This window comes from Marmota marmota, unplaced genomic scaffold, assembly GCF_001458135.2.
Source record: "Marmota marmota marmota unplaced genomic scaffold, marMar, whole genome shotgun sequence".
Taxonomy (NCBI): Eukaryota; Metazoa; Chordata; class Mammalia; order Rodentia; family Sciuridae; genus Marmota; species Marmota marmota.
The window spans coordinates 8,451,138-8,477,656 of NW_025999932.1; the positions used below are offsets into that span (position 1 = coordinate 8,451,138).

The 26,519-nt window shown below is 40.6% G+C and overlaps 3 protein-coding genes across 7 annotated transcripts in view; 2 read left to right on the top strand and 1 right to left on the bottom strand.

Annotated features, from left to right (window-relative positions):
• Positions 1-2,421, bottom strand: part of Bivm (basic, immunoglobulin-like variable motif containing) — a 32,757-nt gene extending 30,336 nt beyond the window's left edge. For 2 of the 3 annotated variants that reach the window (XM_015484099.2, XM_015484098.2), the window contains exon 1: positions 2,029-2,397. The gene's annotated coding sequence lies outside the window, so the exon portion shown is untranslated. Of the gene's footprint in view, positions 1-2,028 lie in introns of all 3 variants that reach the window. The other variant, XM_048800652.1, reaches the window with a different exon arrangement.
• Positions 2,422-2,576: 155 nt separating this feature from the next.
• Positions 2,577-14,442, top strand: Poglut2 (protein O-glucosyltransferase 2). Its single transcript, XM_015484101.2, has 10 exons — positions 2,577-3,134; positions 4,554-4,759; positions 6,263-6,468; positions 6,654-6,731; positions 8,498-8,670; positions 8,787-9,024; positions 10,324-10,533; positions 11,237-11,326; positions 12,512-12,619; positions 14,215-14,442. The coding sequence occupies exons 1-10, from the start codon at positions 2,953-2,955 to the stop codon at positions 14,230-14,232; spliced, it is 1,509 nt and encodes a 502-aa protein (XP_015339587.1). The 5' UTR covers positions 2,577-2,952; the 3' UTR covers positions 14,233-14,442.
• Positions 14,443-20,319: 5,877 nt separating this feature from the next.
• Positions 20,320-26,405, top strand: Tex30 (testis expressed 30). Of its 3 annotated transcripts, none has more exons than XM_015484103.2 (6): positions 20,320-20,376; positions 22,664-22,737; positions 23,201-23,431; positions 24,228-24,279; positions 25,131-25,336; positions 25,938-26,405. In XM_015484103.2, the coding sequence occupies exons 2-6, from the start codon at positions 22,723-22,725 to the stop codon at positions 26,109-26,111; spliced, it is 678 nt and encodes a 225-aa protein (XP_015339589.1). In that variant the 5' UTR covers positions 20,320-20,376; positions 22,664-22,722; the 3' UTR covers positions 26,112-26,405. The 3 variants fall into 3 exon arrangements, with proteins under 3 accessions (XP_015339589.1, XP_015339590.1, XP_015339588.1); XM_015484102.2 differs by having other exon boundaries at positions 20,326-20,376; positions 22,650-22,737; XM_015484104.2 differs by lacking the exon at positions 22,664-22,737.
• Positions 26,406-26,519: the final 114 nt, after the last annotated feature.

A 26,519-nucleotide genomic window follows, 5' to 3' on the forward strand; every position in this document is an offset into this window, starting at 1 on the left:
AACAAGAATGTACTCTTTGGATGCAATTTTACAAAAAGAAAAAAGAAAGAAAGAAAGAAGAGGAGGAGGAAAAGATCTTGGTCAACATGAAGATGTGTTTTACATTGTCACTAAAAACCAAGGGTATCAAAACCTTCTCATTTGAACCACTGTTTATATGTAAATTTATCTGTGAAAATTTTGTTTACTATTTATAGGTTTTACTATTTGAGTAAAATATATTGCAGAAGAAAACACAAAGTACCAAAAGATATCACACAGAAAATGAAACTTATCTAAAACGCATGACCCAAACCCACACTAGTGTTTATTTTCTTTCCACATTGTACTGATCCATGTCTACTCTCCACTGCAAGCCAGAGGGGCTTTACCATTGTGTCCTGAGAACTTTGCTCAGATCTTGGCTTTCTTACAGTGAACTATGCACAATTTTTTGCTGATAACAGAATCATTACAGACATCTATTGTTGTATTATGCTGTAATTACAGCCTTGGGAAATACTGGACATACTTCAGTATCTAGAGGGGCAGAGTGTCCCTCCACTTAGCCTTCAGCTGTCATGGTTCTCACATGTTGGATCTCCCTTTGTCTCCATATTTATAAACCATCCCCAATTCCATGCTCACTCCTAGCTCCCCAGCTCACATCATTTCTAATCTGACCTGTACCCATACATTAGAAAACAAACTTTGCTACACATTATGATCATAGAACTTCCCTGCCTTAAAACCCTCTGCTCTAGGAACAAAAGGCCAACTCCCTATCTGGCCACAGATCTATTACTTTAGCTCTTCCTCACAACTCCCACCACCACCCACCTCCAAACTTCTTTTTGGTTCTCTGTGGTGCTTTCCCCTCCCACATACCCTCCTTTATTAATTTCCATTCATCTTTCAAATGTCCATACAGGTCACTTTCTGGGGAAGCTTTCTTTGCTCCTCAAACTAGGCCAGATCACCCAATACATATTGGGGTAGTAGGTTTCCTGCGCAGGTCTTCCCAGGGTGTAACTGTACATTAGTGCGAGAGTGCATGCTTGTGTGTGTGTGTGTGTGTTTTCATATGATAAAGGTCTGGTTCCTGACTGTTGTATCCCCAGAACCTAATAGCTGTAGAAGTCTGGTTCAACATATATGTTTGGAGTGCCTACGTCCACCAGGCATTACTGTAAGCCTTCATTTTGATGGAAGTGCCCTCATCCAAATATGTGAGGCATAGATGTATTCGGACTTACTAATAAGAATGACTGCAGGGTCTAATGATTTATTCATAATATCATGTCACAAGCAACAGAAATGTTTAATTGTATGCCAAGCAAAATTTAATGAAATGGCAAGCTTTGAATACATCCTTAGGATAACGATTTGTAAAAGCCATGGGAACACTGTTCTTAAAATAAACATACCGTTTGTAAAGCCAATATTCATTGATCATCTTATATTCCTTTCAAGTTATATTTTAAATCCGTGTTCTTCAGTATCAAGTTTACTCGAGAACTAAACATCCCTAAAATCTCCTCCGTAAAGCCTTCCATGTACGACGACTATGATCTATACCCTGTATGGAAGGCAACTGAGACGCAGGGGCAGTTAAGGGACTTACTGAGGGTTGAACGTGCCCAAGGGCCAGACCAGAAGGGCCCAGACCCAGCCTTGTCTCTCCTTCCCATCTGGTGCCTTCCCCACCGCTGCAGCCCCGCGATCACACCCCGCCTCCCCAGCGCAGAGGCCGGNAAATTGAGCTTTGTTCCCGAAAGGACTCGTCCTTTCTACCCATGGTGCTTCTCTCTCCCTCTGCGACCCTACTCCTTCCAGGAAGGACAGGCATCAATGCAGTCCATTCGGACGCGACAGAACTCCGGAGAGGCTAGACCTCTCTCAGCCAGGGAGGCGATGAAGGCTCCTAGAGCGTTCGGGCGGCAGCAGGCCCCGCCGTTGTACCCCGAGTTCCCCCCCGGAGTGCCAGGTGTGCGGGGGGGGGGGCCACTGCTGGAGGTCACCTCGACTCCTGCCCACTCCCCAGTGTACCTCTGGTCAGTGCAGCCGGGTTGGGTCGCTGCGGCACTCGTGGAGCCCCGCGCCGGACCCGGATCACAGCTGCCAGCACGCCAACAGCGATGCGCCTCGGGTTACCCTGGGGCTGGTGTCTCTGGTCCCATTGGAGCGCGCCAGGACAGCACTTTGGACTGCGATGGCCGGCCACACGTCGTCAGACATCAGTGACAACACCTTCCTTTTATCCCTCCTTTTATATCTAACCTTTGCACGTGCTGAGGATGTGGTGACCAAAGAAATGAAAAATCTTAGCTGTGACTCCAGACCCTTGTGCGCCTCTATTGGACATCTGTAGTGTTTATCTGTTCCATGAAAGCCACGACCAAAAAGTAAATGGATGAGAGTTGGTTTAAAAAAAAAAAAAAAAGCGGGGGAGGAGGGAGGAAGGGGGAGAAAAGGAAGAAAGAAAGAATCTGGCAGGATTTCCGCTAGTCCTGCCGCGAACTACATATCCCAGGGAGCCTGGGGGGCCGGGCCGCGTGTCCACTCTGCCATCCACTTGGAGAAGCCCTTACTCAGCCTGGCCCCGCGGCAGGCCAATCCTCTCGCCTTGTACCTTAGCTGGAACCTGGAACGGATTCGCCCCCCAAATGATGCTCCAACAGCAAAAATAGCACAAGTTTATAGTTGCCCCAAGAAAGAGAAGCAGCGCGGTTCTTGCCGGTCTTAGTGGAACGACTAGCATCATTAACCTGGACATGCCAGCGCTCCGGTTGTGACTTTGTGGGGACGTGGAGAGTCGAGCAAGCGCCTGCCGTGCACATTAAAGGACACTTTCTGGAGCCGCGTTAGCCGCCGCGACCCACCAACGTGCCGCTGCCCAGGTCTCCGCTGGTGTCGTCCCCTTCTTACACGTCTGCATTTATCCGTGGATCATCTCGAGAGTCCGACTTGTAAATGTTCAGCATTTTGCTGCTTTACTGCTTTTTTCTGGGGACGGTTCCAGCACTTGCCGAGACCGGCGGAGAGAGGCGACTGAGCCCAGAGAAGAGCGAAATATGGGGACCCGGACTAAAAGCAGATGTCGTCCTTCCCGCCCGCTATTTCTATATTCAGGCGGTGGATACATCAGGGGATAAGTAAGTCAAGAAACCACTCTTCAACTATTCGGGATTGCGTTAAGACTTTTTGTTTCTTCCTTTGTTTCTCATCCACCCCAAAACTCGCTTCTCCACAGCAGTTTTACTCCAGGATATTTGGATGCTATGCACATCTGGATTCCCCTTCCCAGTCAACTTTTCTCTGTAGCTTTAGAAATAATTAGGAATTGCAATATGTAATATAATAATAGCTCTTCTCTTAACTGTTTTGGTAAGTATTCCCGCATTATCAGGGCAAAACAAAGCTCCTACTCTTTGCTGGAAATGCTATTTCTAACTACTTTTTGCATAATCTGTTGTAAGGAATTAAGTTCGGTTGTTAGAAACTTGATTGGCTTCAGCTTTCTGTGGTACTGCCCTAGAGTTTCAGGTAGACATGGGCGGGTAAGCATGTTTTAAAACCCAATAAGAAAAACTAACTACTATCTAACATTTTAGAATTTAGAGGAAAAGTTTGGCAGTACAAAACTCCTATATGAGTGTAACAGAAATCTGTTTCATTCCAATGAACTCTATACTTTAAACTTATATTTATGTGCATTTTATAAAAAATATATTAGGAATAAAATATTTTCCAGGGGTTAGGAGTGCAGCTCAATGGTAGAGTACTCACGTATCATGTGTGAGGCTCAGGGTTCAAACCCCAGAACTTGGCGGGGGGACTTTTCCAAGGAAAAAGAAGTCTGTAAATTTTGTCATTTGGCTATAAAGAGTACAGTTGGAGAAACAAACACCACCTCAACTCCAAGAGCACTCACTCCACAAACACTTTTATTTACAAAGATGGTATACTACCTACCTTGCTTTTGCCCACACCTGGGCATGATTTATAATTCCGATATTTTTTAAGAATTACTGAGAGTTATTTTTCAAAATAAGGTCATCTTTGCAGGCACACCATTGGATCACAGATTTTCTGATGTGACAGACATGAAATAAATAGCAGACTGATACTGTTATCTATAAAATTATAAATATTTGCATGCTTACACACATCAGTAATCTTAACATATCCCTTTGTCAATGTCCAATGAAACTTTTAAAAATTATTTTTATTGTAGATGGACACAATACCTTTATTTTGTTTAGTTTTTTCTTTTAATGTGGTGCTAGGGATTGAACCCTGTGCCTCACATGTGCTAGGCAAGCACTCTACCACTGAGCCACAACCCCAGCCCTAATGAAACTTTTATGTTATTTTCATCATTGTCTTCCTCTTTATTTTTTAAATTGTTGATCCATCATATTCATTCTGGCACTGAAAGCATAAAAGAGAAGAAGCAAGCATGTTAGAGGAAGAATGTGGAGAACAGAAAAAGTTTACTGATTGAAGAGCATAATCATTTGTTGCTTATTCCTTAAAATAATCTCTGTATCTCATTGTTCTTCACATCACAGATTCACATCTTCTCCAGGTGAAAAGGTGTTCCAGGTTAAAATCTCAGCACCAGATGAGCAATTCACAAGAGTTGGAGTCCAGGTTTTAGACCGGAAGGATGGATCCTTCATAGTGAGATACAGAATGTATGCAAGCTACAAAAATCTGAAGGTAGAAGTTAAATTCCAAGGTCAACATGTAGCCAAATCTCCATATATTTTAAAAGGTAATTTGGAACAGAGTTTTATAACAGTAGTACTGAACACAATAATACATGTCATTCTATCTACAAAACAACTTGGTGTATTTTTTTTTTTTTCACTGAAAGACAAAAGATGTGTCCTATCTGAAAGATAAGGTCGGAGTCTTGGTAAAAGAGAGAAATCCAAGATATGAGTAGAAATTGTAGTTTGCTAAAGAGCAAGGAACATAATTAGAGAATTTTCTGTCTGAAAACATAATATTAGCAAGAATAATCAAGCTGTATATATGATCCTATATGGTATTTTGTTAATTGGAGATAGAAGATGTTATATAACTGATAAGAGTTATTGAAACTTGGTAGACCACTTTAGGAAGGAAGATGGCTTAACGCAGAGAGGGGGAGTTGACTATTGTTTTTTGTCATTGTTCCAATGCCATTTTTCCAGGGAAATTTTCTGGTGGTTTGTAATATAGGATGAGACCTGTTACCCAGGCCATTCCCTCTCAGAGGAGGCAGGACCCCAAAACACTGGGGAAGCATTGTATATAACAAAAACATCCCAAGAAAGGTAATGTTTCTTTAAACGTCTAGGTTCCTTTCCTGCCTCCCATCAGGACCATGTGGTACCGAATAACCTGCTAAACCTAAAAAAAAAAAGTACTGTGGGCTGGGTTGTGGCTCAGCAGAAGAACGCTTGCCTAGCAAGTGTGAGGCACTGGGTTCAATCCCTGGCACCACATAAAAATAAAATAAAGGTACTGTGCCCATCTACAACCAAAAAAAAAATATTTTAAAAAAACCAAAATACTGCATTCTCAGTCCTCCCCGAATCAGGTGGGAGTCCGAGGATTACAGAAAGTAATGACAGTAAAAATCCATTCAGATTCTGCTACATGATGTTAGTATTATTTCTATAAATGTGTAATTAACTCATCATAATATTAATGAAATAGACTGCTTTGAGGATTACCTTTGCAAATTTGTATTTCTTTTTTTTTTTAAAGAATGGCAGAGGTTCTTTGTTTACTTTTGTTGTTTTTGATGATGTTTTGCCCATTGAGAAAAGTACTTTAGAAACTTTAGGAACTCATTTGTATAACAGACCATTGAAATATTAATTCTTATGATTTTTGTCCTTCACTAAAGCAGGTGTATTCCTCTAATATTCTTTTATTAATGTTTGGAGATTCTTCGGTACCCCAAACATAAAGAGCAACCAACTATAATATCCACTGTAGAGGACACATTAGAACCCATCAGCTTTCTTTTCAACTTGTATAAAGTAGACTCGAACATGAAGATGTCACGGGAGTTCATGTTGAAGAGCTGTCAGGAAGAACGCCGACTTATTCAGAATGCCCCAATGTAATAAAAGTGTATTTCTTTTAAATTATGTTTTCAATCCATATGCCTTCCTACTTCACTAGTCAAAATTCAAGAAGCCTGCATTTTGGGTATTTGTTGCATGTGTCAAATACTGAGTAAAATATTCACTCTTGTACTTTGTTTTTTGTGTGTAAATAGGGCCGGTTTACCATGAGAACTGTGACTGTCCTTTGGAGGACAGTGCAGCCTGGTTACAGAAAATGAACTGCCCAGGAACCATTGCGCAGATTCAGAAAGATCTGGCACATTTCCCCACTGTTGATCCAGACAAGATTGCAGTAGAAATCCCCAGAAGATTTGGACAGAGGCAGAGCTTGTGTCACTACACCTTAAAGAATAACCAGGTACAACACACGATTGAGGTTTGCTTGATCTCCTGATTCTGTTTTGTTTTGACCATTTGGCTACAATTTGCTATAAACAGTCCTATTAATCATCATCCTCGTAGCAATCATTGTGACAAGCTTTTCCTCAGTCAAGTCTGACAGTACTTTTAGACTAATGTAAGAAATGTTAAATTCTCTTTTAGGTTTACATCAAGACTCATGGTGAGCATGTAGGTTTTAGAATTTTCATGGATGCCATACTACTTTCTTTGACAAGAAAGGTAACTATATCTTTTCTCTGAGTCATCATAAGCGATTGTAATCCAGCTTTCATAAAATAATTTTTCAAAATAAAACTAGTAACAGGGCTGGGATTGTGCCTCAGTGGCAGAGCCCTTGCCTCACAAGCACCACATCAAAATAAATAAATAAAATAAAAGGTATTGTGTCCATCTACAACTAAAAAAATATTAAAAAAAAAAAACACTAATAACAATACCAGGATGTTCTATTCTAGAGTCTTAGTAGAATGATATTCTGAAATCTTTTATAGGCTGCCTGTGTTAGTTTTCAAGACTGCTCTAGCAAAGTGCAGGAGGCTGAGTGCCTTAAACAACACTTTATTCTCTCGTGGTTCTGGAGCTCAGAAGTCCAAAATCAGAATGCTGGCAGGGCCACGCTCCCTCTGAGATTGTGAGGACATTCATGCCTCTGGCTGGCTCTGGTGGCCTCAGTCCTTGGTGTTCCCTGGTGTGCATCACTCTGCTGTCTCCTCTCTCCACGTGCCCCTTGCCTTCCTGCGTCTGTCTCTCTTGTCTCTTTTCGTAGGAACATCAGTCATTTTAGATTGATGGACCACCCTCCTCCAGTGTGACCTCATCTTAACTAATTACATCTGCAACGACCCACTTTCCAAATAAGGTCATTCTGATATTCTGAGATTTAGAACTTAAGGATATTTTTTAGGGGAATCAGTTAGACTCGTATCAATGCCTTACAAAGGAAAGAAAATGCCTGTGGTAAAATGATTTTGATACTAAACCCACTTCAAGTCCAAAGAAGATTACCCCTTTTCTGAATCCTGTTCCTTGGCATAATGTGTTTTAATAGGAGCTAGTGGAGTATTTCAACAATACTGTTAAAATGGCTGATATGAAAAATTATACCAACGTTTTTTTACCAATTGTGTATTTATTTAAAAATCTATTACAACGTTTACTTATTGAATCATTTGTGCATATCTTGATTGAATTACTCATGGAAATCCATACTTTTCTTCTCAAGATTGCAAAGCCTATGCAGTCAGTGAATCCTAAATATAGTAGTACTTAGCACCAGTATTATGCCTCCTTTAAGCTAAGACATTAGATTACTGGCAAATATTCTTGCTTATCTGTGTCCATGAGAAAAATAAGAATTTTCTTCAGGACTCCAATTTCTCAAGATGCTTCTCAGACAAGACCAACACAATTCCTACCTAAACAAATAAATAGGTATGTATACACCTTGTTTTGCAAATACCCCAAGCATTTTCCATGGCTAATAAAGCAGGTTCTTTCAACGTGTTCACAACATTTGTTAGTCAGGGATGCATAGCTTGGAAGCTCCTGTATTGGCCTTTGGTTGGACTTCCTAAATTCAAATCCTGTCCCTACCACCCACCTGGTCTAAAACAGAAACATCTGGCGCATTCACATGAAACTAAGGCTAGAGTCCCAAGTGCTCTAAAAAGAATTCTTAGAATTGTTTTCTAATGATTCTCTTGTCTTAGCATCTCTTGGCAGCTTTAGAACAAAGATTACCTTTGCCACCTTGTCCTCTTTAGTGAGTCTGTTGGCCAATTTAGACATCACAGAAAGGAAACTTAGAATGCTTATACATGTGACCATATTTGGAAAAGTTACCCACTATTCAAGCTAAAGTCACGATGGCCCAAAACTTATAAGGTTGGCCTTTCATTTGGTGCAACTGCTAATTTTAATTGATGAACATAAGGTAGTATGCAATGCAAGAACTGCCAATAAGCACTTTGTTTTCTTTTTCCTAGGTGAAGATGCCAGATGTAGAGTTTTTTGTAAATCTGGGAGATTGGCCTTTGGAAAAAAAGAAGTCCAGCTCAAACATCCATCCCATCTTTTCCTGGTGCGGCTCCACAGATTCCAAGGATATCGTGATGCCCACCTACGACCTGACGGACTCTGTTCTAGAAACCATGGGCCGGTGAGAGTTGGGTCGGGTTGACCCAGCTGGGCGTGCTCTCTTGGGTGAGTTCTTTCCTCCTGCCTCTGTGGTGTGACGGTTTGGGAGGGAGCCACGCTGCCCTTTCTGTGTTCTAGAGTAAGTCTGGATATGATGTCTGTGCAAGCCAACACGGGGCCTCCCTGGGAAAGGAAGAACTCCACCGCCCTCTGGAGAGGGAGAGACAGCCGCCAGGAGAGACTGGAGCTGGTCAAACTCAGCAGGAAACACCCAGATCTCATTGATGCCGCCTTCACCAACTTTTTCTTCTTTAAACACGACGAGAGCCTGTACGGCCCCATTGTGAAACACATCTCTTTTTTTGATTTCTTCAAGGTATGACATCTGTAGTGACCAATCCTTTCTGCATTCCCAGTTTTTGTGTAAATAGCATTCTGGGAAAGGGGAATCGAAGCCTGTAAATCACAGGGGAGGAGAGAAATGGGTTTGAACAGCCTGCATCTGTTCTCGGCACCCAGCCCTGACATGGAATTATGCACGAGGGAGCTTGGAGTCTGAGAAGAGCTCTAAGTTTTTCCCCAGCTAGCCCTTAAGATAAGCACATGTCAGCTCAAATCCTTTTTTTTATTAATAAGTTCATGTCAGTCATTTTACACGGACTTCTCACCAGAACCAGAGCACGGCAGCAAACTAAAGAAGATAAAAACCAGGTGTCTCTTATCAGGCCTTCTGGTGAGGAGTGACTTGAAATGCTGACATTCTGCCTGGGAATTCTGGAATGGCTTTTCACATCCAGAATGTGGATTACTCATGTTTCCCAGGAAGTCATACTTTTTCTAACAGCTCCTTTCCTCAGTGCACAGCGCCCTGCTCCCTAGATCACCGAGGGGAAGAGGAATGTCTGTAGTCCCCTAGGGTAGAGAGATGGCAAAAGGTAGTCAACCATCCTCCAGTAGGGAAGGACAAGTGGTGAGCGAACTGTCTGCTCCATAGACAGCCAGATTTTCCTTTGATGGGTTACATGGAGGTAGGTAGACCCAAATAATGCTGTGTGTTGAATTGTCATTGTTTTTTCATAGGCGTATCTCAAAGAAAGGAATGATCACAACTAGAGAGCAAGATGAGCCACCCCTCCTTAGACAGCTGTCACATCATGCCTTGGCTTTTTCCTGCCTGTGGAATTTTCTATAACTTAAGGCGATTGATGACCACAGCTCTGTGGATATTTTTACTCATAGATGTTCTTGCCCTGGAGCTTGTTAATTTCCTTGAGACATTTGGGTGGCCCATCTGGTGTTTCAAAAGTATGGTTAGCATGGCACAGAATGTGCCATCGTTAGGTGCTTATGCCATCCATAAAGAAGTAGAGGAATGACAAAGTTGCAAGTCTATTTTTTTTATGTTGTAGTCTTTTATTTCATTGGCTTCTTCAATATTAGATTTGTTTCTCTCTTTGTGAAATTCAGGACCATATCAAAATAAACATTTGTTTATAGGTGAGCATGTTATGTAATAATAATTACCAAATGACAAAGGCATAGGGCAAAATCTGGCCCCTGCTTTTGCAATTGTATCTGTAGATGGCAGATTGATGTGTGGAATGCGGAGAGGAAAAAAAAGAATGGAAAAATGGGAATTCAGTGGAGGTTCTTATACTCTACTGCTGTTTTGCAGCATAAGTATCAAATAAATATCGACGGCACTGTGGCGGCATATCGCCTGCCCTACCTGCTAGTGGGCGACAGTGTCGTACTGAAGCAGGACTCGATCTACTATGAACACTTCTACAATGAGCTGCAGCCCTGGAAACACTACATTCCAGTTAAAAGCAACCTCAGTGATCTGCTGGAAAAACTTAAATGGGCAAAAGACCATGATGAAGAGGTAAGGTCGGTCTCCTGGAAGGTTTACTCCCACTGTGCCAGATGTCACTGGTAGGTTTGCAACGTCTTGGGCCTGGAGAGTGCTCCGTGTATGCTCAGATACAAAAACGGGAAGCTGCCTGCCCAGGAGTGGTACAGTAGCTCCCTGGAGCAAACACAGCCCTTGATCTTAGATAACTGTCCACTCTGCATGTGAAATGAAAGCTAAGCCTCAACCAGATTATGTTTTCTCTTTTGGTAAGCATTGTCTCTGGAGATACCAGTTTTGCCCTCACAAGTAATGTCAAAATTAAGATGGCCAGTCTGGCAAGAGATGTCACTAACCTTTGTGGAGTAAAATGAGGAATTACAGGAATTAGCTTCAAGCTAATGGCTGAAAACTATGAAGGTAGTGCATTAATATAGCTGCACCTTGCATTCTCTTTAGGAACTCACTCTTCCTTTGCTTGCTGTATATCTTCTCTCTCCACGAGAGGTTTAACTCTAGGAAGCACAATATGACTTCTCAGACTTTCAAGTCTTGAAAACCTCCCTTTAGTTTTGAACAGATAAAGTCTGTTAAACATTCCTTTGTCACATGAGAACCCCCAGGGCTATGCTTCCTGCTGTGGTCTCACTGTATGTGCTCTGTAGTTTTGGTTGCATATGTCTGCATAGGAAAAAAAATGCTTCATGAAAGTTTTTTTTTTTTTTTAATTTCCAAGGCAAAGAAAATAGCAAAAGCTGGACAAGAATTTGCAAGAAATAACCTCATGGGTGATGACATATTCTGTTATTATTTTAAACTTTTCCAGGTTAGTATTTTCCAAGAAAATAGACATATAACTTAACAACTGGACATGTAGAGAGGCAAATAAGATTTAACTCACTTAATTTCTAAAACTATATTAATATAATGTACCTTTTAACAATTTCTAAAAGTATATTAATATAAGGAGATTCATGTACTTCTTTGGGTGAAAATCGGGACAAATACTAAGTAGTAATAATACATACTTGAAAAAAATGAAGCTTAGCTGATGGAAAATATTACAACATCAAGTGAAAGAACAAACATTAGAACTATGTGGCATATGATTAGGGAACGGCAGAGTTACCATACATGGTTTGTATTTTCTCTTTGTATTATGTTGCTGCTGCCTTGTCACTTCTTTGTGTAAACAGCTCAAAGTATGTGTTTGGGACTCTTGTCATGACCCCCCCGTTGGGCCAGGAATTCTCTTGGAAATTATTTCCACAGACTTAAGCATTTAGGGATTATAGTCAAAGCATATCTGACAATTTCAAAGGCTCATTAGAAAACTAATACAGCAGTAAAGATGTCATTTGCTAATAATAGCATTAGATCTAGATTAAGCTTTCTATCTGAGAATTGTACATATTGAGCCCCATACTGTAGGCTCTGCTGCAAAGCAAAGTTGATCTGTATCTGATCTGAACTGGCCCCTCCTGTTCTGAAATCTTCCCTACGAGATGATGAAGCAATATAGAAGAAAAAATGTTTAAAATGAATGAACTGGGGGGATTCAATCTGAATATCCAAAGATCCACTGGGTGGTGTTAACATCAGTGTTTCACATGGTGCCCGCCCCAGGGTGAGAATTAGTGAAGAGGATACTGATTGAGGCCGGGGCAAGCCATGGAGGGGCAGGTAGAAATCTGTCCTCAGATTCTTATTCTAGGGCAGATCATGTGCAAAATTGTTTTCACTTTAAGGCAGAAGGTGGTTTAAAAAAAAAAGTCATATAAATTAGGAATAAAATAATGGCCATTTAGGAATAGACAGCCAGAGTTTAAAGAACTTCAGGACTCACACTCTGTTGTTGGGCATTTTGGGGATTACAGGGGACTCTGCATATCAAATTTTTACATACACATGTGAGTGAAGTGAATCTCGGTCTGCAAATTCCACTGTGTCTTATTTGGTGAATGCACTTAAAGTGTTGCATAAGGGTTGTTTTTCTATTGTCACTCATCAGGAATATGCCAACTTACAAGTGAGCGAGCCCCAGATCCGAGAGGGCATGGAGAGGGTAGAATCACAGACCGAAGATGACCTCTTTCCTTGTACATGCCATAGGAAAAAGGTAACAGAACAGACCCTGTGGCCAGCAGCAATGTAAGAGTTAGGGTTGATCCAAGTTTACACCCATCCCTCTAGTCATTCAATCAGGCAACAAACAGTTTAATTCCTCCTGAAGCCTCCAAGCAACTTAGTCTACTAGGAAGATGGTTGTAGTAGATAATAACATTGTACAAGAAAATGTGCAGTTAAATGAGGAGCCAGAATAGCTCTGGCAAAGCTGAGCGAAGCCTTTTTCAGCATGAGAATTCAGATCACATAGCATTTGAACAGATGTTTGCAGTTTGAAAAGTATTTTCACATGGATCATCTGATGCCCTCATCTCCCCATGTGATGGGTTTGGCAGAGGTCATCATTCCATTGCAGAGATGAAAAAAATATTCAACCATAAGTATTCATGCTACAGTATTTAAAAACAATCTCTGTTGATGCCACTACATGATGACCTCATTTGCAAAGTTCAGATTCACATATGGACTTGTAAGGCTTGAAAAGATAGAAGTCATACAGTGATTGTCTTTGTTTTATGGTTAACAAAACTGAGCCCATAGAGGAATTTAGCTCAAAATTATCTAGCAGAAGTATAGCAAAACAAAACTATCTCGTGATCAAGTAATGCATTTTTGTACATGGAGGCGTAGTGTTGTTTTGATTATAGTTGAATTTTTGTGGGGAGGAATATAAATTACAGTTTTCTGCATTGCTTATATGTTTGTGTGTGTGTAAATATGCTGGCTAGACATTATTTTAAGCATAATAATTTTGTTTCTGAATGCACAAAGTCAAAGTTGTGGTATTATAACCCAAAATGGGAAGGGAGACTTGGCATCGGTTATGTCAGCCTCTCAAAGATGTTTAAAAGCAATAAGGTGACCACTGGCCCCAGTGATGTGACAGAACCAGCTCATGTGAGCTCACCACCTATTGGTATTCAGGAATTTCACACACTAGTTAAATTTTTGCTACCTTGGAATCATTCTTTGGGGGAGTGTTTGTACCATGACAGTCAGCATACCTTTTGGTTTTGTTTTTGGAGAACTGATTTACCACTAGCTCACTGACCCTCAAGTGGTACAGAATCAGTGGTGACCTCTGTCAAGGCCAGGAAATCACTTCAAGTCAATGTGGCACAGGAATTGCAAATCAAAAGGTTCCCCTCACCAAATTTGTGATTTAGGGTTATGACATTTCCCACTTTGGCTCCAGTGGAGACTGTAATGTTCAATTTTTTTCTTTATCTGTGAGTGAGAGGAGGTACCAATCAGTATCTTCCACTGATTAGTGGAAATTAGTGACAGGATAATAGCTTTGTTCATATTTTGTTCTTTGTCTACGCCAGCCCTTCACTGATTCTGTTCCTCACACAAGACCTTAACAGTAGCACAGACCCGTGGAAGTTTGGGTTCCCCACCAGTAGCCCTGTGAAACACAGTGTGATTTGCACTGGGGATGATTCTGATCCTCTGGAAATAGTTCTGGGTCCTAAAATTGTGGAGCAGAAACTTGGTTTTTTTCTTCCTCTCCCCTTTAGGAGAGAATAAATAATTGATTCATAAAAACTTCTTGATGGCTCTTAATATGTTGCTTCTTCATTGCAGACCAAAGATGAACTCTGATATGCAAAAATACCTTTCCTTCAAATAATGGTGCTCTGAAGACTCTTCTCAGCAGAAAAGAAGAATATTTTTTTAAGTATTAATTCCCCAATATAAAATCTGTTGTGAGATTATGTGCATTATGAAGATTTTTCTACTATACATCATTCCCCTGACTGTCCTTTAAAGCACATTTTTAGAATTTTATAATAAATGCATCTCTATTTTAAAGGCCCTTGCTGTGCTATCACTAGCTGTATCGGGACCAAGAGCAGAAAGAGGGAGGGTGAGCTTGACGCAGCAGCCTTGTCGCCTCCCTGTCTTCACCTACATGACCAAGCAACAGACCTGTCTCCTTTAAACCACTGCTCTTTTGGAAATTCACTCACTCACAGCAAACCTAATCCTAACTAATGTGTCACACAAGGCCTCTCTTAATCTGACCTCTCCCACTTCCTAATGCTACCTGAGGCCTGATAAAACCATTCCTCTCCCTCTTCTGTCAATGCCTGTTTCCCTACTGCCCTGGTATTTGCTTTTCCCTTGGTCTGGAATGGCAGGACCCACTCTTCTTTGTCCAGCGTTGACATCCATCAGTATTCCCAAGGTCACTAAGCCAATGCCCTGTGTTATCTTCTGTATCAGTTTTCTTGGGCTGCCTCAGCAAACCTCCATAAACTTCGTGACTCAAAACAACAGAATTTTTTTTTTCCTCTGGAGGCCAGAAGTCTGAATTCAGGGTGCCAGCTTCCTTCTGGAGGCTCTGAGGAACAATCTCTCCCAACAACTTCCTTCTAACTGGTGGCATCTGGCAGTTCTTAGAGTGGCACTCACCACTGCCTCTGTGTGTCTGTTTTCCCCTTTTCTGTCATTGAAAAGATGTCTGTCATTAGACTTAACACCCATACTAAATCCAGGATGATCTCATCTCAAGAATTTTCATATTTGCAAAGTCTTCTTTCTAAACGGGGTCACATTTCATAGGCACAGAGGTTAGGATCTGGACATATTTGGGGAGGCCATTCTTCAACATCTCCTAAGAACATTTCCTTGAAATCAGGAACAACATGAGAATTCCTACTCACACTCATCTAACATAGTGCAGGAGGTGTAAGCCAACAGTACTGTCCAGAAAAAGAGAGTACAAGAATTAAAAAATAACAAAGACAGTTGGCATTAAAAGCTGATGAAACACTATAGTACACACAAAATGCAGACAAATCTATGGACAAATTGTTAGAATTAACAAGAAAATTTGGCATTTGCTGGATACAAACCCAGCATACAAAATTCATTTGCATTACAATAGACCAGCTAGTAACAGAAAATTAAACTAAAAGACATAAAATACAACTTAATAATAGCTTTGAAGACCATGCAGTACTTATTTGAAGAATTAAGTGTAACAAAAATAGATAAGACAATTTTTGAAAACAAATTAATTAAGTTGAAAGATACAGGCAAAATTAATATTAATGTTAATTCTTCCCTATATAGAATCAATATAATACTAATAAAAAATTTGCGCTGCCCGTTTTTTTTTTTTAAATTTTAGTTGTAAATGGACACAATACCTTTACTTTATTTATTTATTTTTATGTGGTGCTGAGGATCGAACCCAGTGCCTCAGATGTGTGAGGCAAGTACTCTACCACTGAGCCACAACCCCAGCCCTGCCCTGCCCACTTTGTGTGAAACTTGACCAATTTCTAAATATTCATGTACCTGTGAAAACCAATCGTTCTTGAGGAAGAATGAATTGGGAGAACTTCCCATACTATATAGCAAGATGTCTTATGATGCTATAATATTTAAGACCTTGTGATATTGGTACACAAATAGGAATAAAAAAACCAGAACAATACTGGAATGTTAAGGCATAAACAGGCCCTTGTTTATGTGGACACTCAGTCTGGCATGGAGAACTCAGATGTTGGAGAAAGAGTGTGCTTTTCACTGAAGGGAGCTGGGGTGACTGGATTCTCACATGGGGAAGAACACTTGGGTCTAGCACATACTACATCAAAGATGCGTTCCATGGGCTGAGGTGCAGCTCAGTGGGAGAGCACTTGCCTAGCATGTGTGAGGCCCTGAGTTGGATCCCTTGTACCACAAAAATAAATAAAGAACAATTCCACAAGATTAGTGACAAAAGGCAAAACAATATTTTTTAAAACTGGCATAGAGGATGTCTCCTCATCTAACAGTACAAACTGCAGCAGCTGAAGTAGTCAAATATTTTTTTTTCACTTTGTGACTCTAATAAAGTCTTCAGAATTGTTTCTAAAATATAGCAAGTCTCAAAGTTTCTGGAACGTATGTTTCTCATTATACAACTCTTTCGTCCGCCCCTTTGTTTCGAGAGAGAGGCCATTACAATCTATCACAGTGGCACCACCACAATTGGCCCGTGTGTTTCCTGGACCTGGAGTGACACATTAGCCTAACAGGAATTCCTCAGAGCAAGGCTCCTGTTGTAAAATGAGCGAAAGGTAGGTGTCGACAGGATGGAATTCCTCATCTATCCTGCTTGTCTTACCAATCTCTTAATTCTAAATGGGGAGATGTGAGATTCCAGTGAAGAATTCAGGCCTGACTTTGGCCGTTGAACATTGAGTGTGTGATCTGTTGATGACAACCTTTGGCACATGGCTTCTGTTAGCATCTTTCAAAGTTTGGTGTAGAGAATTGGACTTTCAGTTTGATCATTTCAATTTGGATATAAGAGATTGAGTTGAAAGTTTCATGTAATTATATAAACATACATAAATATTTTCCTCTCCAAATTTTTTCCTCCAACTTATTTCTCATTCAACAACACATTTTTTTTTTTTAAAGAATAATATCTTGGTTGGTTGCAGCGGCACATGTCTGTAATCCCAGAATCTAAGGACGCTGAGGTAGGAGGTCCTCAAGTTCAAAGTCAACTACAACAACTTACTGAGACCCTGTTTCAAAATTTAAAAAAAATAAAAAGGACTGGGAATGTAGCTCAGCAGTAGAGTGCCCCTAGGTTCAATCTCCAGTACTACAAATAATAATAATAATAATTTGATGGGTAGAGAGATAGTCATGGCTATAAAGAAGTAGCCTAAGGCCAAGTGCAGGGTCCACACCTATAATCCTAGTGGCTCAGGAGGCTGAGGCAAGGAGATCAGTTTGAGGTCAGCCTCAGCAACTTACTATGGCCCTAAGCAGCTAAGTGAGACCCTGTCTCAAAGTAAAAAATAAAAAGAACTGGGGATGTAGCTCTATGGTAAAGTTGAGTTTTTACAAGGGGGTTCAATCCCCTGTACCCCCCCCCCAAAAAAAAATAGTAGTTTGATAGGTATTCTTGGTGATGTATTATTCTGCATCGTGGTGTGGTGGTGTTTACATGAATGGAGATAAAAATACATAGAATATACACACGTGTCTGATGACAGCAGAATAAACTCTGAGGATTGTTCTAACTTCAGATCCTAGTTCTGATATTACATTACAATTACTGAAGATGGCTACCATTGGGGGAAACTGAACACAGCACCTCCTTGATCATACTTTTGTATATTTCCACAAATCTATGATCATTCCAAAATAAAAAATTTAAAAGATAGGGTTTTTTTAAAAAAATAATTGACAAAATACATGCTCATAATTTAAAGAACTAGCTCTTTCTGATTCCTATCCTTTCCTGAGCAGAACCACCATTATTAGTGTGTAGATTTCCAGGCATTTCTTGGATGTACAAACATGAAGGGGAGGTCTATCAGGGGCCCAGACCATAATGGTTCATCCTCTCCACCCATTCTGTGGGAAGAAGTGTTTCTGCTCCATCAAAAAGAAGGCTGCCTGCTGTGAATTACTGAAGCAAAGGCCATGGGTAACGTAAATTTCTAACATGAAGGAAACTGACACATCACAAACTTTGTCCCCATCCACAGAAGAGTAAATCCCATTTCCCTGTGCTCAACAACTGGGTAATTTCAAAAGAAGAATATTTCATTACTTGTGAAACATATATATTAGATTCCCATTCGTGCTGTGAAAAACCACCCCAAACTTAGTTGTCAAAAACAACACACATGTACTGTCGCAAGGGGGCAAAACTGCGACGTATGCAGTCCAGGGGGAGAAATAAAGAATGTCCACATACTTCTGCCCTTTTCAATGTTTTATTCATTCAAATCACTCAATAAAATTTCACTCTATAGGTTTTTAATCAAGAAAACGACAGGGCTGGGGATATAACTCAGTTGGTAGAGTGCTTGCCTTGCATACACAAGGCCCTGGGTTCAATCCCTAGCATCACAAAAAAAAAAAAGAAAAAGAAAGAAAGAAAAGAAAATGACAATCCTTAATGCTAAGCACTGCAAGAGACATAATCAATTCATAGCAAACAATTCTAGATTAATTAATTCACAGCAAACAATTCTAGATTAATTCTAAGCACTGCAAACACACTTAATCACGACAGGCTAATGACAGACATTCCTTCTGTGTGTTAAGTTCAAAAGTCTCAAGCCTCAGGCTTTATGTCCAGCAGATGCACACTCACTCAGACCACGGTGATCAGGTCTGTAACCAAAGCAGGCTTTTCCTGGCGTGGAGTGGACCACCGGTCGAGGAGAGGGTCCTAGGGAGAAGTTATGGCTCCCACCAGTGTCCAGACAGGTGGTAGAGTTTGAGAGATGTGAGCTTCACACAGAGGATCAGGAAAACTATGACCAGTGATGGGATGGCAGGTCCTCATCAGCTCGAGTGTATCCTTGTTTCGGTGGCTGAATCCCTGTTCCTTTGCTCTATTATTTATACTAAACTTTGGGGCTTTTGACACCACCACCCCTCCTTTCAATCCTTATCAGCTACCACCAGATTTCTCCATCATTTACCCTGGGGTCGGAAACATCTGGTCTGGTGGTCTCCACACTGCTCTTCTTACCTCTCCCTCTTATCAGGTGAGGGCAGCCTGCCAGAGGCTTCACTCTGTTTATCAGGGTTGGGGGAAGTAACTTGTTTGAGGCCATCATGGAGGGCTCTGTGGGTGTGCCTGGTGAGACTGCAGGTTTCAAAATGAAATTTTTAAAATGTAGTTGCTTAGGCTCAGGCCTCAGGCCATCCTCACAGTACTTGTCAGGTGCTGTCAGCGATGGCTCCATCTGGAGTCTGGGAGGGGAAAAAACACCCTTTCCTTCCCTCCTTCCTTTTTTTTGTTGTTGTTGTTTGTTTCCTTCTTCTAGAGCTTTATTCTTTACATTTCTTGGTTGGGGATTCCTTCCTCCATCTTCTGGGTCAGCAGCTTATCATCCTCAAATTTCTCTGTCTCTGTTGTCACATCATCTTCTGCTCTGAATGGTTTAACATTATTCCTTAGAGCCAAAAAGTGGAAGCAAGCCAGAAGTCCATCAACTGGTGGAAGGATACACCAAGTTGCATGCACAAATGCGTAGGATTCAGCAATAAAAAGAAATGAATTATAAGAAGAAACAGTACCGAAGCAGGCCGCCACCTGGATGAATCTCAAAAACACCCCAAGTACAAGAAGCCAGGTGGGAGACCTCATGTTGTATGACACTATTTACACGGGGTGGCTCGTAAATCTATAGAGAGGAAAGGTCTGTTAGTTGTTGTCTGTGGCTCAGGTTAGGAACGGGGAGTAACAGGATTCATTTTGGGGGTAATAGAAATGTACTTAAATGGTGATTGTTACGAATGGTTACAAAATTACCAGAAATCATTGAATTGTACACTTAAAACTAGTGAACTATCAGGCATGTAAATATTTTTTTTTTTTTAAAGCTAGAACATTAGCAGTCAATTAGTGTTTGTTAAGACCGCAATTTAGGAAAACATTCATGATAAATGACTGTGAATAAGTGTTTCCTGGAATTTATTTCCTTATATGTGCTATGACAGAAAAGAGGGCAGCCACCAACTGCACTGGGCTTGGAAATAACGCATTATCTTCAAGAAATATTTCATACAGGGGAGGCTCTGGTTAGAAACACCGCACACAAAACCAGCTCTTTGTCGGGGAGCTCCCCAATGCGGGAGCCCCAGAGCATCAGTGCATGGAGCCCCGTGCATGCATGGAGCCCCGTGCATGCATGGAGCCCCGTGCATGCATGGAGCCCCGTGCANAGAGAGAGGGCGGTTGGGAGCCGGTGGCCGCGTTTGCCTTCCCGGGTGAGTGCGGCGGGGCCGGTGGGCGCCGCCACGCAGAGGGCGGCTTCCCGGGGCGTGTGGGCTGTCGGCCGCGGCGGCGGGCGGCGGGTGGAGCGCGGGAGGCGAGCTGCGGCCACTCGCCCGGAGCCGGGGGCACCGCGCAGGGCCGCCCGGGGGCTCGGCGGACGGCGGCGGGTAAGTGGGGCTCCCGGGCGCCGCGGAGCCCGCACTCCTCGCGTCTCTCCAGGGACCTGCTCCGGTGTGGTTTTGGGGGTGTGGTGGCCGCGACCTCCGGCGACTCGAGCGCCGGCGTTTTTGTTCGCCCGTGACAGCCGACGCTGCGCGGGAGACGTAACCGTGCGCAAATGTCTTTTAACCGAAAGTCCGGTGCCTGTGGCGCCGGGAGCCCGCGGCGGCTGTTGGGTGTTCACGGCGGCACCGCCGCTCCAAACCCTGCCGCGCGCTGCCGTGGTCGCCTCTGCCCCCGGGGTGGGCTGGGCTTCAGCCTCCCGAGGCCGCCCGGAGCTGGAGATCGGGTCGCTGGGGGTCGCGCGGGGCTCGGAAGCCGCCCGGGACGCGCAGCGGCGGCGAAGACGAGCCGAGGCCGGGAGAGGAGGGTCCTGAACCAGCACCAAACCGAGCGGGGAGGGTGCGGGTGACTGAGAACAGGCTCTGCTGAACTTGTCCTGAGACTTCACCAAAACCAAAATAAAAATAAAGTTGTTGTTTTTTTTTTTTTCTGAGACATAGACCCGCAGCACTAGAGGGCTTGGGAAAGCTGCCCTCCGGGAATGTCTCTAGAAAGCCGGTTTCTTAGCAGACCGAGCACAGTTCTAACAGCCGTGGGGAGTGCCCTAAAACGGCTCCCTGCGAACCGCAGAGTTTCCCAATGCGCGGGAGCCGGCAGCACCTGCTACCTTTGGTACTGCCAGTGAAGGTGGTCATGCTGCGGTGAGAGGCTTAAACAGAAATTAGGTGTCCAGCTCTCCTTTCCCATTTTACACTCTTGAGTGACTGCGTTTCTTGCTGTTAGAAGACTGCATGGAAGCTTGTCTCTAGAAAGTAGAGGCATTTTGAACCAGGGAACCCAAGGCAGAATTAATTGGAGGGGTACAGTTCGGATAAAAGGATACTGAAGCCTGAATTCTTCCATCGCCTTTTCCCTTTGACCCCCAGAACTTTTGTGGCCAGACTAACAACTCTTAATGCTCAAGTAAGAGAATTCTACACACAGAAGGAAAAGTGCACAAGTTGGTCACAGTGATTTCAGTGATTGCTTCTGGGAAGAGAAATAAACTTAGTGTCTGAGGGGAAGAGTGTGAGGAGACCTTACTATGTTTTTGTTATTTTTTAAATCATGTTCATGCGTTGCCTATTTAAAAATGAAATATACTTTTTTTAAATGAACATATTTTTTGAAGCAGATAAAATTGGTTGCCTTAATAATGTGGACACAGTGGTAATGGAGATTCCGATGTTGATAATATCCTGCAAAATTAAAATTCTCTTGTAAAAGGAATGCTGCATAACAGTTCCTAAATTTCAATGGACTTAGATCATTTCGTGGTCATGGTTCTTCAGTTCAGCTGTGATTTTGATCTTAGGTGGACTAGGCTGGACTTTGTGGGGTTCAAATCTACTCCATGTGTCTTCATTCTAGGACCAGGCTGGAAATGGAGAACTACTGGAGCATGTTTACTTGTGGCTCAGTGAAAATTCAGAAGGGTTTCTAGGAATTTGCCTTGTCTCCCAGTACAAGTAGCACATTGAAACACCTACCTTTATTCTGTTAAATCAAGTCACATAGCCAAACTCAGAGTCAGTAGAGTGAAGATGTATTATTTGCCTACTGGGAGGCACATGCAAGGGTGTGGATACATGCTTCTTTTACAGGGAAAGGGAGATGAGAGTGATGATGAAGGAAATGAGTTAACAGATGCAAAGAAATTCAGTTGAGGATGGTTGAGAATAAAGTTGCTTACAAAAATGTGTATTAATGTATATTTTCTAAATTAAAATTGTCCAAGATATAGCATCCTACTTTAAAATGAGATATCTCAAGGCTTCCATGTCAAGGTATCATGTTTGGTTTATCTTATATCTGCCAGTCCTGCCACCCTGCTTTGTAATCAGTTCTTAGCATTGATAGAAACATTTGTTTGGTTAAATAATATACATATAAAGACACCAGTTTTTAAAGATATAGTTCTGAATGTGTTTATTTCAGCTACTGAATTTGTTCATTCTTAGTTCTTATGTCATATCCATGTCTGACAACTCACCTTTCACAACAGAATCTTCTTTTCAGGGAGATGTCCTTTGCTTCTCAGATGTAATGCACTTTAAGTTTATTATTCAACAGTGAAAATGAGTCATACAGAGGTAATAATATTTTCATATGTTATGTATCTTCAGGTTTCCTTTTAAAAAAAAAAACTGTAATCATAATCAGAGTGCTTTTCTTATTTTCAACTTGCACTGTGAGAGGCAGTACAGTATTCGTAGTTAATAAGAGTAAGGACTGTGGAGCAGACTGCCTGAGTTTGAATCCTAGCTAGTGGTTTTAATACCTTGGGCAAATTACTTAATCTATTGTGCCCTGGTCTATAAAAATGGGAATAATAGTAGTACTCGCCTCGTAGAATTATAAGAAAGGTTTAAATGAGTTAATACATATAAAGCACTTATAGTACCTGACACACTTAAATATTAACTTTTATTAATAGCATTAGTTTTTATTTGGAGGCCATGATTTGAATCTTGAGTCTCTCCAAACATGTATAGTTTATTCACTTGTCTGAGTAGTCAAGGAAGTAATTTAATTCCTTATTCTCTTGAATTTCAGGTTAAGTTAAAAATACCTTTTGGAAATAAGTTGCTGGATGCTGTTTGTTTGGTACCTAGCAAGAGTTTAACATACGGAATAATTCTTACACATGGAGCATCAGGAGATATGAATCTTCCTCATTTGATGTCATTGGCATCCCATCTTGCATCTCATGGCTTTTTTTGCCTGAGATTTACCTGTAAAGGCCTTAATATTGTGCATAGAATTAAGGCATACAAAGCAGTTTTGGTAAGAAATTTCTTTATATTTACTTTTAATAAGATTCTATTTAAAATTTTTAATAAATTTAAGACAGTTTTGTTAGCAGTCATTTGGTTTTATTAAAAAATCTTTTAATGCGTATCCTTAGAAACACAACAGTTAAGAAGGCCATTTAGTGGTCAGATTTGTTCCTTTTTTGCCATTAGTTTCCATGGAGATGAATGCACACATCAGAAATGTTCCCCCATGCTACTGCCCAGAAAACTATTTAGTATTTTCTCACTGAACTCATATAACTTTATTATAGTTGTGGCATTCTGGAGTGTTTCACCTACTGTGCAAATATGACAGTGTTTTCTATATATGTTTAAGAATATTGCATAAGATTCCTAGATAAAGCTCAAATCTGAAATTTCTTTTAATCTAAATTATTTCAAGCTTGCTAAGTTTTTTCAGAGATTTAAATTAGATATTAGTATTATCAAATTAGAAGCCCTTACTGGCCTTTTTAAATTAATTTGTTCTTTAACAATAGCTCAGTGCTTGAATATTTTTATAAAGGGTAATATATAGGCATATCACATCTTTATATAAAGGTAAATTGATGTTTTCTTACATATTTGTGTTACCCAACGTGATTTGATAGTGACCAGAAAAGGAAAGAACTGATATCTCTTTCAAGAAGAATCTTTTTAAGATTTTTGTGATTGTCTTTGCATAGATTTTCATACATGTTAGTAATGATAAGAAATAATGTGTCTTGGCTTTCTGGTAGAACATTGAATAGGAGAAGAATTGATAATTTTTTGGTTGATTTGTCTAGAATTACCTAAAGACCTCAGGAGAATACAAACTTGCAGGTGTTTTCCTTGGAGGTAAGTTGCAATACTTGTGAATACTTGTTAGCTATCCATTTTAATATTAAAAATACTTGATTCCAGGAAGGTAATTTAAGGCTTTTTGTTTGTTTTGGTAAGCGGCCTCCTTGGTGTATTTTTTGTATTTTAAGCAAATTTAAACCTTTTTTACAGTAATCTAAGGAACTCTTTTTTTTTTCCCCCTTTATTTTTGGTACCAGGGATTAGACCCAGGGGCAGTTAACCATTGAGCCACATCCTCAGCCTCTTCTTGTATTTTATTTAGGGATAGAGTCTCAGTGAGTTGCTTAGGGCCTTGCTAAGTTGCTGAAATTGCTTTGAACTTACAATCCTCCTGTCTTAGCCTCTTGAGCCACTGGGATTACAGGCATGTACCCACTGTTCCTGGCAGGAACTCTCCTTTTATTTATATCTTTGACTCTCTTGCAAATGTTTCCTTCACAGATTGTCCTCATATTTTGAAGTTTTCTTCAGAAAAATAATTGCTTTCGGGGGAAGGAGTACCAGGGATTGAATCCCGGGCTGCTTAACACTTCATCCCTAGGCTTTTATTTTTTGAGAAAGGGTCACATTTCTGAGGCTGGCTTTGAAATTGCAATCCTCCAGTCTGGGTCTTCCAGGTTGCTGGGTTTATAGGCATGCACCACCATGCCCATAAATAATTGCTTTATTTAAATGTGATTTTAGCTTTTCATAAGGCTATAGTTTTCCATTATGGGAATTGTAACTTGTTAGTTGCCACCTTTTAGAGCTAAGAAATGTTTTCAATGAACAAATACAAACAGTAAAATCCATTTGTGTAAATGTTTCTATTTCAAACTGAACTGAATTTTAATTGATTTTATTAGGTCGTTCAATGGGCTCAAGAGCAGCTGCTTCTGTAATGTGTCATATTGAGCCAGATGACGCTGATGGTTTTGTTCGAGGTCTCATTTGTATTTCTTATCCACTGCACCATCCAAAACAACAGCATAAACTCAGAGATGAAGATCTCTTTCGTATAAAAGATCCTGTACTGTTTGTGTCAGGCTCAGCAGATGAAATGTGTGAGAAGGTGAATTACAACTTGATGTTTGTTTAAATGAGAGTGAATGAGATATTACCTGCAAAATTCAGTCTCCTAAAAATATGCTAATTTGTCTAATGCTAGTTTTGTGCCTTTGTCACCCTGTTGCTCTAGAGAAAGTAAAAATAGCAGTATGCTGACAAAATCCATTTCTCTGGAAAGAAGGTTGGTAAATGGATTAGCCCTTATTTGGAAAGTGAAGGATTAATATCCAGATGCTCTGATTTGGAGATTATGAAGTTGTACTTTGATTTGTCATTTCATCATTCATGCAGATTGTTATAAAATTGACTTGAGAAAGGGTTGGCAGTGTTGGCATATTATGAAATATTAGCCCAATATTATGAAACATTTTTGTGTTTCCCAGAATATATAATTTCCTTGGGATTTTTTTTTTTTTTTTGGAAGGGGTTTAATTCACTAAACTCTTTTATTGTTGGTAATTGATCCATTCTGTGTTATCATTCATTTCCTTGTGCATTCCATAGAGTAGGTATTAAATGAATAGTTGGTGAGTGAATGCAGTATGGGGGGATCTTTTATTAAACAATACAGCATTAGTCTAGTATCCTCTTCTTTTTCCTCTTAGAACTTGTTGGAGAAAGTGGCACAGAAAATGCAAGCTCCCAATAAAATCCACTGGATTGAGAAGGCAAATCATTCCATGGCAGTGAAAGGACGGTCAACAAATGATGTTTTCAAAGAAATAAATACACAGATTTTGTTTTGGATCCAAGAAATCACTGAAATGGACAAGAAATAATTGTCATTAGTTAAAAGCCATGTTATTTTGAATACAAGTACAGTTAATTTGATAAAGAATAATATACCTCTCAGCATTATGAGATATATTTCAGACTAATGTTCTTTAATGTTGCCCTATTTTTGAAACACATTTTAATTGTGAAAATAATATTCTTTACAAAATGTCTTTTGAAAGCACTGTTATAGTTGTATGAAGATGATGTACAAATATTAAAGGTGGTCTAAATATAATTTATTTTCACTAGTATAGTTAAGCTTTGAAAAAATTAAACTTTTGAATTTTGTTACAACAGTGCTTTTGTCTTACTGATATGCAGCTGAAAAAAAGTAATTTTGTAGAATAGTGTCATTCTTAATGAAGAGAAATTGGGGTGGGGGCTGTAGCTCACTTGCCTAGCATTTGTAA